Source organism: Protopterus annectens, chromosome 1.part0, assembly GCF_019279795.1.
Source record: "Protopterus annectens isolate FY-2018-M chromosome 1.part0, PAN1.0, whole genome shotgun sequence".
Lineage (NCBI taxonomy): Eukaryota > Metazoa > Chordata > Ceratodontiformes > Protopteridae > Protopterus > Protopterus annectens.
Genome location: NC_056725.1, coordinates 320,753,913 through 320,773,192, shown reverse-complemented (window position 1 = coordinate 320,773,192; position 19,280 = coordinate 320,753,913). Strand labels below are relative to the sequence as shown.

The window sequence follows — 19,280 nt, the reverse complement described above, 5'->3', positions numbered from 1 at the left end:
TGCCAGATGGCTGCAGCACCCCCTGATTCTAACTTTGCCTTCCTCATTTAGTCTTCCTTTTTCCTCAACCACCGCACTCAGATAGTTGAAGCTGTTAACCTAGTCCACTGTCTTTATTTCACTCTCAAATTTCAGCTTCTTTTGATGTCCCTTATTTGCTACTATAACCAGTATCTTGTCTGCACTCAGACTCATCCTGTATGCATTCAGTTATGCACTCCAGCACTCTATCATTCATTGACATTTTTGCTTAAGGTCTAACTGTGATGCAAAATCGTTTGCATCCAGCATCAGTTTTGAATTGTATCCTCCAACCTATTTGCTAATGTAGTCCATAATCAGTTTGAATAGTAGTTGGCACAAAGCTGAACCCTGATGCACCCCCACTCTGACTGGGACTCCATTTTTTTGTCTAAACACTGTTTCTACTCATGTCTTTGGGTCCTTGCACATAGCCTGCATTGCACTGCACTGATTTATCAATGGCTATGGGACTTCACACCATCACAGGACTACCAAAATCATCTCTCTTGAGATCCTGTCATATGCTTTCTCCAAGTCTAAGAATACCTATTTGGACTCTTTTCTCATCTCTTCCTTCTTCTCTGCTGCCTCTAACAGTCCAAACATTGGGCCAGCTAGGATATTTCCTGATTTATATGCAAACTCGTCCCCCATCTTACTTTCTACTACTATGCATGTTTATTTATCAGTCACTCTCTCCAGCACTTTCATATAGTGTGACAGAAGTGTGGTAACCTATATACTGCCAACAATTTTGAATGCCCCATTTGCTGTTGTGAATTGGCACTAGAATGCTTATTCTCTAGTCATCTAGAATATACTTTTCTTTCCGTATTGCTATGAGTAACGTCAGGAGTCACTTTTCTCGTAACTCACCCAATGTCTTGATAATATCTATGGTGACCTCATCTAACCTGCTGCTTCCTCAGACTAAATTTTCCTTAGTACAGTTCTGACTTCTTCTAAGGTGCCCTCTTCTTCCTCTTTCATTGTAGGCTGTGTACAGGGCAGTGCAGCTTCTATGGGGTTTTCTTCAATGAGAAGCCGCTGGGGGTTCTTCTTCCATATGCTTTTGGTATCCTGTTGACTGGTGAGCAGTTGCTGCTTCTCATCGTTTTATGAAGGTTGTTTGATGACTATCTTCTTTATCTTTCTTTCCTTGCCTTTCTGACTGATAGTTTCTTTGTGCTATCCGCTGAAAGAAGCTTAGCTTTGCATGCTGCAAAGTCAGTTCAAAAATGTGTTAGATGCAACCAACAATTATTTCTAAAGTAACTTTAGGAAGCATTACTAAGTACTCTCATGGACTTCTGGAAATAAACAACTTAGTTCAAAAGTTCAGGCAAAATCAGCCGTAGTTCCTAATAATCTCTGGTGAAATACTGATAAACTCATTGCATAAAGCCAACATGTTTCTTACCTTCTTGCTTTGCAATATATATGCTCACATGAGAAATAAATACACTGGTTCCAAAATTTATTGAGTTTTGAATTCACTGCCATTTTTCAGTTTATAGAAATTTCACTATCCAAAATAAACTACTGACTTAATAAATTTCTTCTTCTGCTGGACCAGTCATAATGTTTTTTGTCAGAAAGTTTTCCAGCCACACAACAGTTTCTTTTCTGTCCTTTTAAAATATATCATCAGTCCCTTCCAACAACTTATGCAGTGCGTAGATTAGTCTCAGACTTTTAGTGTGATTTTAGAAAGAGTTGTATTACCACTGCTACACAAATGCAGCTCATGTTTGTCCTGTTAAGAATAGTGGATGCCGTAGGACTTAGACACATTGTCAGTTGAAAGGCCAATGACTCTATTAATAAATCTTTAGAAATTTGTTAATTATAATTATACATTGTATGCCCATCTACCCTGAGATGATATCCTGCTACATATTAAATACTTTCAGGTGATTGTCAGTCATAGGTATTTCCATGCCCATCTGTTTAAGTGTGGAGTTCTTCAAGGCCTAGACTATAGGATCTTGCTTTTACTTGATATAGCTTACAATTTCCTTGCAGAACAGAAATATCTTTCTCTGTACAGAGTGGTCATCTGGCTCTGACTACTTTGATCAATGGCTTGCTCAGTGACAAAGTAAGTCAGTTTTGATGATGTCTTAAACAGCAGGAACTCAATGACAACTTGGATAACACCAAAGTTATGCTACTAGGTACCCTGAAAGTCAACAGATTACACAACAGAAAATGGAACATATCTTGACTCAATGGAAATATTTTGCTGTTATACAAGTAAACAAACATTTGAAAGTCTGCCTGGATCCGGCATAAAAATGTTCTATTCATACCAGTAAGATGGAAGGTAACCTGACATATCTACTGCATACCTATGACAGTCAACAAGTTGCTACCATCCTAACTGATAAAGCACTTTGGAATGGGTACATTTTCCAGACCTGGAATATACCCTTATTGTCTTTGTTTCTTTCACTTCCTCTACATTCAAAGGTTACTGACCACATAAGAGAAAAAAGATTTACTGGAGGCAATGTTTTTTTTGATGTAACACAACCAAAGGATCCAAATGAAATAATCGGTAGGAACAAAATGAACAAATAGCAGTTCAGACTTTGTTCAAAAAATCGTTCATTCAAAGAAATTGTTCTAATGCCTCAGTGTAGTCACCATTAAAGAATATAAAAACTTTTATAACCAGTTCCTTATATACATCAATTTTAAATTAATTTACCATCATTATTCAATTAAACAATTAAATAAAATAAAACATTTTCTTAAAGCAAACTCTTCCAATTTACTTCATTATTAAGCCCCATAGGGACTAATGTATTGTATTTTTAAATATAAATAGACTCCTTGTATAAAAGTTTATCTTTCAACAACAATTCATTCCCAAATTTAACATTTATTTGTTCCAAAATGGTACCTTGTAATAATAAATAACGACTTGCATGTGCAACTTTAAAATGTGCAGAAATAGCCTTTTCTTTATTTTGATTTTTAATATCCCTCATATCTCCCATAAATCGAGTCTTAAACATTCTTTTGGTCTCCCCAATATAAAATAAATTGCAGGGGCATTTCAAACCTTAAACTACCCCTTTACTGGTAGAAGCGAATGTCCCTTTACATATATACTTAACATTATTAATACACTCAAGGGAAGTTAATATTTGTGCACAAACTGAGCACTTCCCACACGGGCTAGTACCTAGTCTCTCTGGCAAGCTCTGTATATTCATACATGGAAAAACAAAGTTTCCGTGTACTAACATGTCTCGTAATCTTCTACCTTTGGTACATGATAATGTAAGATATTTTGGTAACATATTTGATAGCACGTTATCTTTCTTTAAAAACTCCTAATAATATTTAACCATATTAGTAATTTCATTACTTTTGATGTTGTACATGGACAGGAAGTACATCTTTTCTCTATTTAAAACTTCAATTTCCTGATACTGTATTTTTTTTTCTTTCTTCTTTTATATTAATTCTATTTACTTTGCCCCGATCAATAACTTTCTCTTGTGCCTGTTTTACAACCTTGGGGTCATAGCCCCTTCTCAAAAACATGTTAGCCAATTTTTTAATCTCATCATCCAAGACATTCTCATTATTACATAGTCTGGATAAACATAAAAATTCCCATAAGGAAGAGATGTAACCAAATGTGGAGGATGGCAACTCGAAGCATATAAAAACTGGCTGCCATCCATAAATTTTCTGTGAACCTTTGTGAACACAGAGCCATCTCTTTTAACTTTCAACACAATATCCTGAAAGACTATTTCATTACCTTCTTGTAACCCATCAAAAGAAAGACCAAAAGAATTATGTTTCAGTTGATAACTGTTTGAATATCGGGTCTTGGAATGCTGAGTCCTATAATGTGAAAACCAAATTGCAAGAGATCTAGGCTACATGTAGCAAATCTGAGATTGCGATTTCTCACAATATTCCTTTTTCTCAAAGGTATAACAATCTCAAACTATTTATTTTCTCTAAAGTATCGCAATCTTGGAGTTGGGATATGCAAGTTTGGTAGTGGGGTGGGGCTTGTACCTCACAATGGGAGATAGTGGGGGATTTGCCCCCTCCAAAAAAAAAATTAATAAGTTTACAGGACATCAATGTTTGATATTCACTCATCTCATGCAATTCTGTTTTTTTTTAAATATGTCAGACTCAGCATTGCAAGTCGCCACATTCCAAAAGGGTGCTATCATTGCTTCACTATAAGGGAGGCAGTTTGGTTAACATTGTATGAGTCACATATATATCAAATTTCTATCTTTTGTACTTTAGATCACTACAGTGTGCTATTACAATCAGCCTTCATGGAGTTTGAGGTCACGGTACTGTTTAGACTACATTTCCGTATTACTGTCTTGCTGAGACACTGTACCTGATCTAAAATCCATTATTAGGATAATGAGGATGTTAATTGTAGTACACACCATCCTCTGTTAGCTAAAAACAAGTGGAAGAATGTAACTTCATTGACTCAGTTGCATAACCCAGCACCGCTGTTATATCACAGACACTGCTTGTCTGCCCATGGTCAAGCTAACATGATATTTTTCAGTTAGCAGGTTAAGAAGAGTAATGCATTTATGTAAGTACTGCTGTAAAGATGGACTAATACTGTTATTCATTAGACACTGTATTATTATGTTATTATTATTACTTATTGTCTTATATTTTACTTTATTGATGCTTAGGACTTAAAAAAATGCCCAACAGTCCAACTCATTTACTTTTAAAATTAATAAAATATAACAAGAAAAGAGAACTTGTTACAGGGTACCATGGAGTATGTATCCTTAATGGGGGAATATATGTAGCACAGATTTGCAAAAGGGTGTGTATGTAAGATATAGATTCATAGGTACATAGGTTATTACTAATGTTATGGCCAAGAAATCCAATAGACAAGCACAGCCACAGTACTGGTGGGAGGCTAACAATGTCCCCCACTACGTAGACTTTCTTTACATATCCCTGTTGAAAATGTGTGATCACCTATCCAGTCATTCAAACTTGTTTTAAATGTTGCTAGGAAGTACTAAGTTTGATAGGAAAGGACATACTATTCCAAAATCAGCAATCAAAGTATCCATGGTATTGTTGATAAGGTAGTATAGGTTTGGGGCTCTCGAACAGGTATTTGCTTTACTACTGGTTTTGTTTAAGTAAAGCATTTCAAAGAATGTGTGATCATTCATAGTACAAAAGGTCAATTAGAAATCACTCCTCAGGAGTCCGTATGATGCTGAATAGATGGACAGAGCATTTAGTCTATTACAGTAACTAAAGATACTGAGACCTAAGAGATAGTTTTGATGTTTTGGTGAGGAATATTTCAGGATTCTGAAGCTGGTTTATATGTTTGACAAGCTGCTTGCAAAAGGGTGTATTATATTCAATGACAGACCAAGTATGTAACACATAACAATGGAAAGGAAATAATCTTGTACTAGTAACATCTGGAGGCAAGTGTGGATCCAGAAAAGAGTATTTAAACAATGCCAGTGTTGTATGGACTAACTAACACAGCATGCAAATAATTAAACATAAACACACCTCTGTTGAAAGAGGGTCATATACTCTAACAACTATTCAAATAATTATCATACCTTACATCAGAACTGAAAGCTTAAATAAAAACTTTTCTGAAATACCTCAGTTATGTGAAAAGAAAATGCTATTGCATGATAATTTTTTTTCAGTAGTTCTGCCTGTACCACTTCTGAACTGTTATTACTTACATCTAAAACTTGTTCATTTGAGTACATAGAGTAGTTAACTGTGGTTGTCATTGCTGTCTAAAAGCTTATAGAAAGGAGTCTGAAACAGAAGGTGCTGCTATGATACATTTTAAGAGTTTCAATTTATGTAGACTGAAAATGCATAGGAGGAGAGACCTGAACAATGCTGTGTGAATTTCTTTAAATCATAAACGAAGGAACGTTTATAAGACTTGATGCTTAGATCTTCTGTGCAGTTTGTGTCTCAAAACCAATGTAATTTTTAAAACAAATGTAATGGTTTGTTGGTACTGTACATCGATGTTCATTTCTCAGATAAATATAGTTGCATAATTTCTGTGACATCAGCCCGCAATACATGGCATGGAATATCTCACATGGAACAGGTCCTTTTTTCAAAAAAAAAAAAAGATTAGTAGTCAATCAAAAAAGTATTGTACTTAAGACGAACCAAAACTTTACTCAGTCCAACTCAGAGAAGCTGAATATGATTATGTTTTGCAGAAAAGGCATCTGTATTAAAAATAATTAAAAAACGAAAATGCATTGAAGTAGATTCAGTACTTCTGTTTCATTTCCCATAAATGTTTATTACAGTGTAGGACCACTACAGTCTCACCAAGACTACTCAGTGTGAAAAGTAACTGCTGTATTATTACTTGGTTAAAATATATCTGGCTGGGCTATTTAGCATACATATTGAAGTTCAAAAAGGCACTAAAGTCATTGCTGAATAAAAAGTGGACTGGTGAGAAATGCAGTATGGTCATTGAGTAATAGGCTACATGCTCAATCCTGTAAATGAGCATGGCAGATAGTGAAATGTATATCCTTGCTCATATTTTGAGACCAAAAACCAGACTAGCACCAAAATCAGGAAAAAATGATAAACTGTGTATTTCACTTTTAGAACCTAAAGTCTGAGATTTCTATTAAGCGTATCTATTTTTTTCTGAATGTCATACTGAATAAACAGATGCCATTCTTGTTAAGCACTTCTTGTCTGTACATGTCTGGTTTAGGTATTAGAAAAAGGTTATGAACTGGGACATGACCTCAAATCTTGCCAAGCTGCAGACAATATAAATACATTTCAAGACCTTTCCACCCATTGTATTTGTTTTAATATTAATACTATGCTACAAAAGAAAATTCCACGAGGCAAGTGGTAGAACTATGTATTTATTTTGCTATAGTGCATTCTTCATTCATCAAATGTCTGACTTAGGACTGCTGTGAACTTTCTTGTAGGAATTGAATCACCTGTTGCATTGCACAAACTCCATCACTGTCATGTGTTCAGTTCGATCCCTGGTTTTCCTGCTGGATCAAGATCTTTAACCCTTTATTTCCTACAGATACAAAGATCCCACAGACTGATTCAGAAAAGCGGATATCCAGTGAATGGAGTAAGATATGATGATGACTTACACAGTGGGAGGAAAACAGCCATGAGTATAGGAGGTAGCAAGTCTATGCAATTTGCAGATTGCTTCTAATCTAATAGCCATCAATTAATTTTGCTTTTGCTCATGCACATTTGAGTAGTTTTCTGTCACTGGCATGCAATGGTTCATGGCAACTGACAATTGTATTGCTCTGATACCAAGTTTAATCATTCCCACAGTGATTGCTACAGCAATGACTAACATTGGCATCTGCATTAGCTGAAGTTATTTATATTCCTGATACTTTCATATTCAGACCAGCATTAGATTCTAATGTAGATTCATTTATGTTTGGACAGTTTACAGCATTCACTTAAGATGCAATAATGTCAACTCCACCTTCAAATCTACAGTAAGCTTTTGAATAATGCTTGGTTTCAGGCAAACAATGAGAAGCATTTTCCAATGTTAGAGAAATGTAATATGCATAACATTCATAATGGTAACATAGTTATTTTCAGCTGGCTTGAATCATTCATTACTGTTTCAAACTGTTGAAAGTGAGTAATACACCGTGCCTTATCAAATAATTATTCAAGTGTTCTACATATGAATTATTTTCTGCACATTTGAGTTCAACAGAGATGGCCCATTTTAAAATTTTCCATTCTGTTCAATATAGTGCATGTTTTCACATGTTGTATATAACTGAAAATTATAAAGAACTTGATGCTTTCCTGGAATTCGCCTGTGTGCACGATGCATGACCTGAACATGGGTAGAAAATATACACACATGCATGGCGAATCATAGCATGATGACACAGTATTATTACTTTTTTTGTTTTATTTACACCACTGTCATATAAATGTGACTGCTGTGTTCTCATAAGGATATACTAGAATTGTGCACTATGAATGCTTCTGATAAAAACAACTGGCAAGAAATGTATGTTTGTTTTTTGAAGGTGAACATGTTATATGATTACAATCAATGAAAAATACCACTTGAGTCTAACACATACCTTTAGCTTTACTCAAAATTACATTTTACATATCTTTTTTATTGTTATTTTAACACGAAAAGGGAGAACATTGTAGCAATTCACTCTACTGAAAGACTTCCATTCCAGATTAGTACATGTCTCAGGATTACATGCAGTGGCATTAGCTTGCTGGAAAAATAAACAGCTGCAAGTTACTTATCAAGTAATGCTTCAAGAATTGACTAATATTTTAAGACAAAGTGAACTAATTGTAAGATAGAAAGGACAGTTTTAGGGGTCAATAGGATTTTAAAAAAAGTCATACTGGAATTTTGCAGTATACTTCATGCACATATTGATGCAAACATTATTTATATATATATATATACATGTGTGTGTGTGTGTGTGTGTGCGTGTGTATATTTATATATATATATATATATATATATATATATATATATATATATATATATATATATATAGATAGATAGATATATAAGTAAATATATGTATATATATATATATATATATATATATATATATATATATATATATATATATATATATACACCTGCATGCACAGAAAAAAACGTATAAGCAAAATACGTCAACCCTAATGATCATTGAAAAACTCAGTACAGATATAGGCACTGCAGCATGCATTAAAGATGTGGTAGCTACATTGTGTGACTGTACAGTATAGGTAAGGTATACTATAACACAGTTGTGTATGACTTAACTGGAAACATATAGTATTAACTTAGATAACTGGTATTGTAAGAACATTGCAGCTATTTAAAGAAAAACAAATTGCAGCTCCAGTTAAATATACCCAAGATGTAATAAACCAAAAGTCCAGATTAAGACACAAAAAGTCCTGACTTAAAAACAAAACCACAGACAAATGCCGATAATACTGAAAATTTAACGACAGCAATAAAAAAAACAAAGCTTTCATGTACAATGACTATTACAACCCCATTTACATGAAAGTGCACTTTCTCGAATTCCAGTTCACTGAACCGGTAACAGAAATAAAATTGCATACTATAAAGGCAGTTTTTAGGGGGGGGCAAGCCCCCATGCAAACCCCATGTCATGGGCTGTGTCCCCCTCCCCTGCTACTTTATATATATATATATATATATATATATATATATATATATATTAACTCTGAGATCACACTACATGCTACAAGCATGCTACAGTGAGGATAAGGGAATATACCTGTTTCCCCACTGTAGTGTAATCTCAGAGTTAGTATATATAAAGTAGTGGGGGTGTGGGAGGGCCCCACTGCAAAATTTCTATTACCGGTTCGATGACCCAGAATTCGCAAAAGTGCACTTTTGTTGAAGTGCACTTTCATGTAATTGGGGTTGTACTTTTGTTTGTCGAAGAAACGTAACTTCGACAAATAAAGGTAGACCATATATATATATATATATATATATATATATATATATATATATATACGGTTTCACTTCATAAACACAAATTGCTGAAATATCGAATTTCAGAAATTTATGTCCATGAAGTCAAAACCTCAAAATAGTGAACATGCATAAGCGTGAATGGGACTATATTGAATTTGTGCTTATGCATGTATGTTATGTTATAGAAGGAATTCCCAATACTATTCTAGCATGTCCAAAGGTCAGTTGTCAATCTCCTCTCCGGTCCAGATGGTGAATCTGGGAATCTTGAGGCAATGTTACAGCTGCCTCAAGTACACAGACAACCCTCTCCTCCTCCCAACAAATTCCAACACATGTGAGAGATTCAACCATATAGCCAAACTGGAGGCTAAGTTCTCTCAACTCAGTACTGGCGAAACCTGTCAAGAGGAGAAGGAAACCACACTCACTACAATTCCAGTCTCACATAGACCTACCACGACAGCAAACCAAAAAGATAAACACACGCAAACATACTCGGAGGCTCTAAATAAAAATCGGCCTAAGCAGCAGAGACCTCCAAAGCAGACACCCAAGCAACCGCTACCCCAAAATAAAACACATGCAACACATAGCTCACAAAGCCAGTGTGCCAAACAGTCACAGCCCTTAAGGCTAAACAACACACCTGATACACTTGTAATAGGTGACTCTATCGTCAGGCACACTGACGTCCCGCTCACCCTGCTGAACAAGGAGAAGGTCACGGTGAGCTGCCTGTCGGGTGCTAGGATCTGCCACATAACACAAGCACTCAGGTCACTCCAAGGCAAGTACAAATATGACTCAGTCATTGTCCATGCTGGTGTGAATGACCTGAGATGTACCTCCCTGGACTACATGAAAAGAGACATAGAGGAGCTCTCTGAGTATGTGGCCCAGGCCGGTATGACCCTGACCTTGAGTAGCATCTTACCCTCACCAAGAATAATGCCACAGTATGAAGACAAGATGATCTATTTCAACAATTGGCTTAAGTATTGTTGTCATTCAAAGGGGATCCAATGCCTGTCAGCCTGGGATGACATGCTCGACAAGCCACGATGCTTCGCTAGGGACGGCCTGCACCTGTCACCCCTGGGCTTTCGGATATTGGCAAAGGCTCTTGCTACCCCCATAGTGCCTTTTTTAGGCAATGCTCAAAAGACAAACCCACCTCCATAGGTATCACAAAGGATAAGAAACTAAGAGTAATGCTGCTCAATGCCAGAAGTCTAAACCTCAAGATGCATGCACTCGAAACTCTCCTTATCATGGAGAACATTGATATCTGTGCAGTAACAGAAACCTGGTTCAAGGCTCCAGAGAGCACCCCAGCACTACCAGGTTATACCTCATACCATGCTTTTCGGCCCCAAAACTTGGACTGAACCAGAATAGGAGGGGGAGTATCAATATTCGTCAGACACCCACACCTCCAGGTTGGTGGCACAGCACGAAGCATCAGAGACTATCCATGTGCAACTAACAGTGGGTAAAACTGCCTTCCAGTTTATAGCCTGCTACAGACCACCCTCCCAAACCCAGGAACCCCACTTGGTCTTCCTGAGAACACTGGAAAATATGAAGGTCTCTCCAAACATCATTATATTGGGCGACTTCAACTACCCAAACATAAACTGGCAGCATTACTCTAGTGCCAACACCCTAGCCCAAAGGTTCCTAGAATTTATAAACTGAAATGCTATGGAACAACTTGTTTCCACTCCCACAAGAGGGGAAAACATACTGGACCTGATCATCACCAACATGGGGAGTCTATGCCCCAGACCAGAAGTGTATCCCTCACTGGTAAGATCAGACCATAAACTAATCTCACTGGATATTCACATCCCGACCCCACCCCCTGCCCAGAAAACCACAGTGAAAAACTTATCTAAAGCAAATTTCACATGCCTCAAAACCGAGGTGGAATCCTTCAAAGCCCCCGGGCCTGTGGAAAATACGGCCCAGACCGCAGAATCCTTTATAAACGCATTCTATGAACACCTTCAGGAATGCATCGATCATGCGATCCCAAATAAAACCAAGACCCAATCCTCCAAAGGCAGACGTCCTGTCTGGTGGACCCCAGCCATAAACAAACTATATAATTGAAGGACGAAGCTACTACATGATAGAGCAAAATCCCAAAAAGGGAAGTCATCTCTGATCAGTGTTAGCAAAAAACTACGGGCACTCATAAAATCGTCTAAGGCCAGCTTCAAGAGAAAAATTGCACAGGACACTAAGGATAATCACAAGGCTTTCTTTAGTTATGTTAGGAACCTGGGTGGGAATTCCCAGATATGCTCAGAATTAGTCCAAAATGACAAAAAATACACCGAACCCACAGACATTGCCAACATCCTAACTGACAGGTTCAGCGCAAACTTCTTCCCCCCCTCCCCACCAAAAGCCAAACAGAGTGCTGCCCCCCTGATATCTCAGATGCTCAGGTAAGAGCCGCCCTCTCCAAAGCAAAAAACACAGCATCAGTGGGACCAGACAGTGTCCCAGGCTGCGTCCTACATGAACTCCAAGAAGAGCTAAACCCATACATAAAACTACTGTTCAATCTCAGCCTTACCACAATATATGTACCCAAAGAGTGGCGTACAGCAACAGTGGACCCTCTCCACAAAGGTGGTGCCTCAACAGATCCTGGAAACTATAGCCCCATAAGCCTGACTAGCTTGGTCTGCAAAGCTATGGAAAGGATCATCATGGACCTCATAAAAAAAAATATTGGGGACCTACAGACACTGGATTCTACCCAGTTCGGCTTTGTTAAGGGCAGATCCTGCCTCTTAAACCTGGTTGATTTCTTTGAAACAGTCACCAAGGCCATTGACGAGGGGAAGGATGTCCACACAGCCTACCTGGACCTCGCAAAAGCCTTCGATACAATACCCCACTCGGGCATTATAGATAAGCTCACCAGCTTAAATATAAACCCCTATGTCACTAGATGGGTTGCAAACTGGCTCAAGGACAGAACCCACATGGTTAGAATTGCTGGAGCCATGTCAGACTTCAAACCAGTTACAAGTGGCATCCCACAAGACTCAGTCCTGGGACCTCTCCTGTTCGATATATATTTCTCTGAGGTACAGGCAAACATGGAAGGACTGTGGCTGACCAAGTTCACAGATGACTGCAAACTGGGCACTATAATCGACTCTCCAGCCGACACAAGCATCCTCCAAAAGGGCCTCATAGAAACAGACAACTGGCCATGGCCTCAAGCTAAATGCCAAAAAGTGTATAGTCATCCCCTTTGGCAAAAACAAAGTGCCCACAAATTACCACATAGGTGGTAATCCATTAAGTATGGAAGAAGTAATTAGGGACCTGGGGACCCAAGTTGATAGCAATCTCTCATTTGACAACCACGTGGCCAAATTGGTTAGAAAAACATTTTATATAGCCTACCTAATCATGAAGGGATTCACATCTAGATCAGGGGAGGTCATTTTGCCTCTTTACTCATCCCTCATCAGGCCCATAATTGAGTACAATGCCCCTTTTGGGATGTACCTTACCAGACACCTGCAGCAACTGGAAAGACCCCAAAAGTACCTCACCAAGAGGATCAAAGGGCTCAAACAAATGCCATATGCTGCCCGGTTAAAGAAACTCCAGCTCTACTCAGTGGCATACCGCCTGCTCAGAGGCGATCTGTGCCTGACGTATAAAGCCATGTCCATCCCAGAATTAATGGACATGCTGCACCTCAGAAAATCCAAATCCCATCGAACTACGTGCTCGAGAGACTTGAACCTCAGCACTGAAATAAATAGGACATGCTGGAGGGACAGATTCATAACCCAGAGGCTCCCTTCACTCTGGAATAAAATCCCAGTCCAGGTTAGGCAGAGTCCCTCATTGACTCTCTTCAAGAGGAATCTTGATGAGTGGATGGGGGATCATAGGTTTACCCCGGGTATCACTTCTGTGTCACTGTTAGACAGAGGCACAGTATACTAACCTCGAAAAAGGGCATAGCAAAATTAATTTAAAATGGGTGGCGAAAGCCAAACACACTCTGGCTAGGCTTATAAATGCCCTAGGGCAGATAGCCTAGTATGAACCTATGAACCTAAGTGTTTGGCTGGGATGGTGTCTGCAGTGTAAGGTGAATGTGTGTGAGTGTTTTGATAACTTGTACGAGTGGGTTAGGGTACGGAGGTGGAGGTATGATTGTGTGTGTTGGCTGTGTGTGATTATTCTTTTCTTTACGGTTTGTGCGATTTCTGAGTTAGTATATATAAGTAGGGAGGTATGGGGGTGCAGGGGGGCTTGCCCCCCTGGATTTGTGCAGTGTTTGATTACTTTTTCTTTACTGTTTGTGCGATCTCTGAGTTAGTATATATAAGTAGGGAGGTGTGGTGGTGCAGGGGGGCTTTCCCCCCTGGATTTGTATAGTGTTTGATTATTTTTTCTTTACTGTTTGTGCAATCTCTGAGTTAGTATATATAAGTAGGGAGGAGTTGGGGTGCAGGGGGGCTTGCCCCCCTGCATTTGTGTAGTGTTTGATTATTTTTTCTTTACTGTTTGTGTGATCTCTGAGTTAGTATATATAAGTAGGGAGGTGTGCGGGTGCAGGGGGTTTTGCCCCCCTGGATTTGTGTAGTGTTTGATTATTTTTTCTTTACTGTTTTTGCAATCTCTGAGTTAGTATATATAAGTAGGGAGGTGTGGGGGTGCAGGGGGGCTTGCCCCCTGGATTTCTGTAGTGTTTGATTATTTTTTCTTTACTGTTTGTGCGATCTCTGAGTTAGTATATATAAGTAGGGAGGTGCGGGGATGCAGGGGGGCTTGCCCCCCTGGATTTGTGCAGTGTTTGATTATTTTTTCTTTACTGTTTGTGCAATCTCTGAGTTAGTATATATATATATATATATATATATATATATATATATATATATATATATATATATATATATGTATAAGTAGAGGGGTGGGGGGTGCAGTGCAGGTGTGTCTGTTTCATGTTGTGTTGTGTTTAATTGTTTTGTGGTGTCGGCGTTATGGTTTGTGTGTTCTGTGCTGTATTGTGTATGTACGATATTTTAGTTTTGTGATTGTGAATTGTCTGTGTTGTGATGGTTTCGGCTTTATACTGCCAAATGCTGAAATTCGATATTTCATCATTTCGGTAATATGAAGTGTTACCATATATATATATATATATATATATATATATATATATATATATATATATATAATGTATACACACACACACACACACACACACACACACACACAAAACTCTGTAAGTAAAAGACCAGCCCCTATAACTAATTAAATAATCAGGTCATTACATTCTTAAAGACACAATAATTCTAAAAGCATGTACATAAGTAATACATATAAATAAGAATACATTAAATTCATTATACCCAGAAGAAAATGTATATTTAGATCAACTAAAGCATAATTTTTTGCATCTTTAAATTTGCTTTTACACTATCAACTGCATTAAGACATTATAGCTATATATGACAAATACTTTATTGTAATATGTAAATTTAATGGTGGTGACATCACTAATCTGTATACCAATAGAAAATTGATTGTTAATACAGAGACTGTACATACATTAGCTTGGTTCACATCATAAATATGTCTTGTTAAAGTGTATATCTTTCAACACATTTAAATAACTGGTAAAGACAGAGCTTTGCATATCTCTGTCATTTCAGAACTAATGACTAGTGCAGAGATCATGCAATATGATTTAGAAATTTCTGTGAAAGTGTCCTTGTAATAATCCTGCCTCTTCCATTATTGTGAATATGGCAGATATGAAAATTACATGTTTTCTGAAGATGGACTTCATTTTTGTGAATATAGGGCTATTTTTGTATCAAAGAAAATTAAGGAACACCTTAAAACTTTTTAGGCAATTTAACACATCAACATGTATTAATCCAACATATAGAAGATGTAACACAACTTTGAAATGTATTTACTGCAAAGCATAGATTCTGTGCAACAAGTTTAATGACTTGGTTGGCATAGTTACTGAACATAAATACACAGTAATAACAATTGTGGAATCTTGAAATACATCGGTACTGCAGATTAGAAGTTGCTCATAACATGAATACCTCCGAGAGAACTCCAGGGGCAGGACAGTAACATTAAGGATTAATAACAGTATTCCATTTTCACATGTCACTTCAGTTAATGAGATGGAATGTACAGTTGTTCAGGTTTTTGATTCTTTATTAAGTAAATGCTTCAGAATTTGTATTTGTTATAACAGACCTGCTTTGTTTGCAATTAAACACTAGGATTACTTTACCTGTTTAAATCATAACTTACCAATTAAAGGTATATTAATGGGCAACTTCAATCAACCTGGTATTTCTTGGATACATTTTTCTACAAGAACTGTCAATGAAAGATAATGTGTCTGTGTCATATTATAATGAAGACTGATTCAACTTGTTACTGATGGTACAAAAGGGACTATCATTTTTAAAATGGTTCTAACCAACTACCCTAGTTTTATTCACTACTTAATAATCAGGGTACTCCTTAGATATCTCACTGAAGTTTCAGTTAAAAACATAGACTCCTGCTCTAAGAATTAAAAAAATACAATTATGAAAGAGGACTTTAACAGAAACAATACACTTAACAGATTGGCACTCATATTTATTGAATCACAAAGTAAATTTTGTATAAAACACTTGACATGATTTAGCTCTTAATAACACCACAGTTACACAGATATCCCCATTTTGAGCTTACAACAACATGATTTTTATAAAAGGTAGATCTGTGTCGACATTTTTTTAAGTGTTAATGATCAAATTACTAAGGCCTAGGATCAGGGTCTGTCGTGTGGAGTAATTTTTTTTAAACATAAACAAGGCCTTTGACTTCCTTCCTCACCATATTTTTTGGCAAAGCCTTATCAGGGTTAAGTGAAGCATATTCCTGGTAAAACAATATATATTTATTGATATTTGATTACTGGAAAAGTCTAATTGGGTAGGTGCCTATTTTCAGTGGAGGTCTCAGAGAAAAGCCTCAAAGTATTATAAAAATGTTTTAAGAGCAATAATTTTACAATATTCAAAAATAATATAAAACAACTGCAGTTTAGATAACTATACCAAATTAGATATAATGTAAACAATTGGCTAAGAATAGATGCAATTTATGAAGCAATGATTTAATATTTACAAACAATTTAGCCAGTTTAGAGAAATTAAAGGTAAGTTAGTATAACAAAACCAGGGATTACTAAATGAACTGAGAAAAAACAGGGTTATGATATATTTAGGAAGAGAGTCAGGGAAGAGAAACTGAGTGAAGCAAGGAAGTGAGTAAAGAAGGGAGAGTAAGAAGGTATAAGGTATGATTAGGGATACTTTCATATTTATGAACAAAGTGCATCCAAGGTTTAGCAAGAACAGTACCAGATTTTGGTTTGGAATGTCTTTCAGAATGGTTTTAATGGACTGGAAGAAGGGTATTGACCTGATGGATACAGGTAAGGAGTTCCAGGCCTTAGCAGCATGGTATGAGTACAGACCATGACCAGCAGATTTGATAGGTTTGTGGACAGAGAGGAGTTTTTGGTCATTTGATTATAATGACATATTGGGTGCATAGTTGTGTAGAATGGCATTTAGTGCTGGACAAGCAGATGGATACTGAATAATTCTATAGGTGGTAAGAAGCTGTATATATGTTAGTTGATGGGGTAGTTCTAACCAATTTAGGGATTTTAGTGCTATATAGGGCTGAGTTCTGAAAGGTGTATTTGCTGTAAATTTAGCTACATTATTATAGAACTGTTAAAGCTTTAATTTTTGTGATGCCTGAAGGTTATTATGTCATAGTTAACTGATCCCAATGTGTGACCATACATGGCATACATTCTGACTGTCTTCCTATCCATCCTGAGTCTCTGTTCTCGGATTGACTGTATTTAATATTCGTTTTTGCCTCCATTCTTAGATCTAAGACATGTTGGATAAATAAGTACACAGAGGACTGTAAGACTTGGTTCATTGCACAGTGAGATAGAACATTTACATTTTTTATATGAGACAGGTTAGTGAATGGGCACACAACGTAGGTATATATTTTACTTGTTGCAAATGTAACATCATGCATCTTGGAAAGGCTGCAGGTCATTTACCTGTGTACTTACTAGAACATCTTCTAAAGAAGATAATACAATATAAAAACTGATAAGCAATAAAGCTGTGTGCCAAATCAGACACGTTTAAACATTTTAGAAGAATAAATGAGATCTGTCTTTCTTTACTATATAAGACATGTATTGGGCCAGTCTTAGAGTACAATAACATTTTTTGTACATACAATGCAGATGAGTTGAATTTTATTGCAAGAGTACAAAGAAAATTCACCAAAGGGATATTGCATTTAAAGATTACAGTTAGATGAAAATATCTCAGTTTATATGCGATTTATTATTGTTATACCCATGTCAAATTAATATTTGCTACAAAGTCTTTCGAGACTCTAGTTTACAATCTCCCGTAACATAAATATTTATAATTGTAATATAACATAGAGTCATCAGGCTATGAAGTTTTATTTAGGTACAATGAGGATACAATTATGTCACTCTTACACTCAAAGATTGGTGATATCATGGAATAAATAATTACTTCATATTAGAGACAGTAAGAACTTGGAATCCTTTAAGAGATGATTAGGTTCATGAGCTGAGCACAAAGTATTTGTTCCAGAAATCTTGGAGTTAGAGATAGTAGACAGTAGTATGGTCTTAACGCTAGTACACAACGTTTGTATATGTATATGTATGGGTCTACTTTCATTGAACGAAAGTACGTTACATCGAGTGTGACTTACCCAAGCTGAAATTTCCAAGTCTTCAATTAACTGAAACTGCGGACTGCCAAAATCCTTTCCCACCTCATCACTAAGGGCTTTTCATCCAGAAAAAAGGAGGTCATTGTCCCACTGTACTCATCCCTCATTAGACCCATTATAGAATACAATGCCCCATTTGCTATGTACCTCTCAAGACATCTGCAACAACTGGAAAGGCCGCAGAAATACTTCACTAAAAGAATCACAGGCCTAAAGCAGATCCCTATGCTGACCATCTCAAAAAACTCCCATACTCTGTCGAATATCGTCTACTCAGAGGTGATCTCTGCTTAACATACAAGGCCATGTCAAACCTAGAGCTGTTGGACATACTACACTTAAAGAAACCCCAATCCCTCAGAGACACATGCTCCAGGGATCTAAACCTTGTCATCACAATGAACAAAACATGCTGGAGGGATAGGTTCCTGACCCAGAGACTCCCCAGACTCTGGAATAGACTGCCCATACATGTCAAGCAGAGCACCTCTTTGGCCGTCTTCAAAAGGAACCTTGATGATTGGATGGGAGATAGGAAATTTACCCCGGGGGTCACGTCAGTTACCCTGCTAGACCGAGGTCCAGGGAAGTAAATACTATAGAAAGAAATAGCCAGGGCCGATAGCCTAGTACCAACCTATGAACCTATGAGCCTGTGACAGGAACCACTTGTTCACCATGGTGAACTTTGCCCTCTCATCAGTGTACTGCGATCTTGGAGTTAGTATATTTTAGTATGGGGGTATGGGGGCAAAGGCCCCCACTTTAGTGGGTTTAGTTTTCATCTGATTAGGTTTATTTCCAT

General features: G+C 37.2%; 1 protein-coding gene across 2 annotated transcripts in view; it reads left to right on the top strand.

The window, feature by feature from the left end:
• LOC122792207 (leucine-rich repeat and fibronectin type III domain-containing protein 1-like protein) overlaps window positions 1–19,280 on the top strand; it is a 2,814,387-nt gene that overhangs the window by 2,566,208 nt on the left and 228,899 nt on the right. Inside the window, exon 9 of one of the 2 annotated variants that reach the window (XM_044059944.1) lies at window positions 7,136–7,241. The exons of the other annotated variant lie outside the window; for it this stretch is intronic. Coding sequence (XP_043915879.1) covers window positions 7,136–7,197 — 62 coding nt within the window. The 3' untranslated portion in view covers window positions 7,198–7,241. The remainder of the gene's footprint in view (window positions 1–7,135; window positions 7,242–19,280) is intronic. 2 annotated transcript variants of the gene reach the window in all.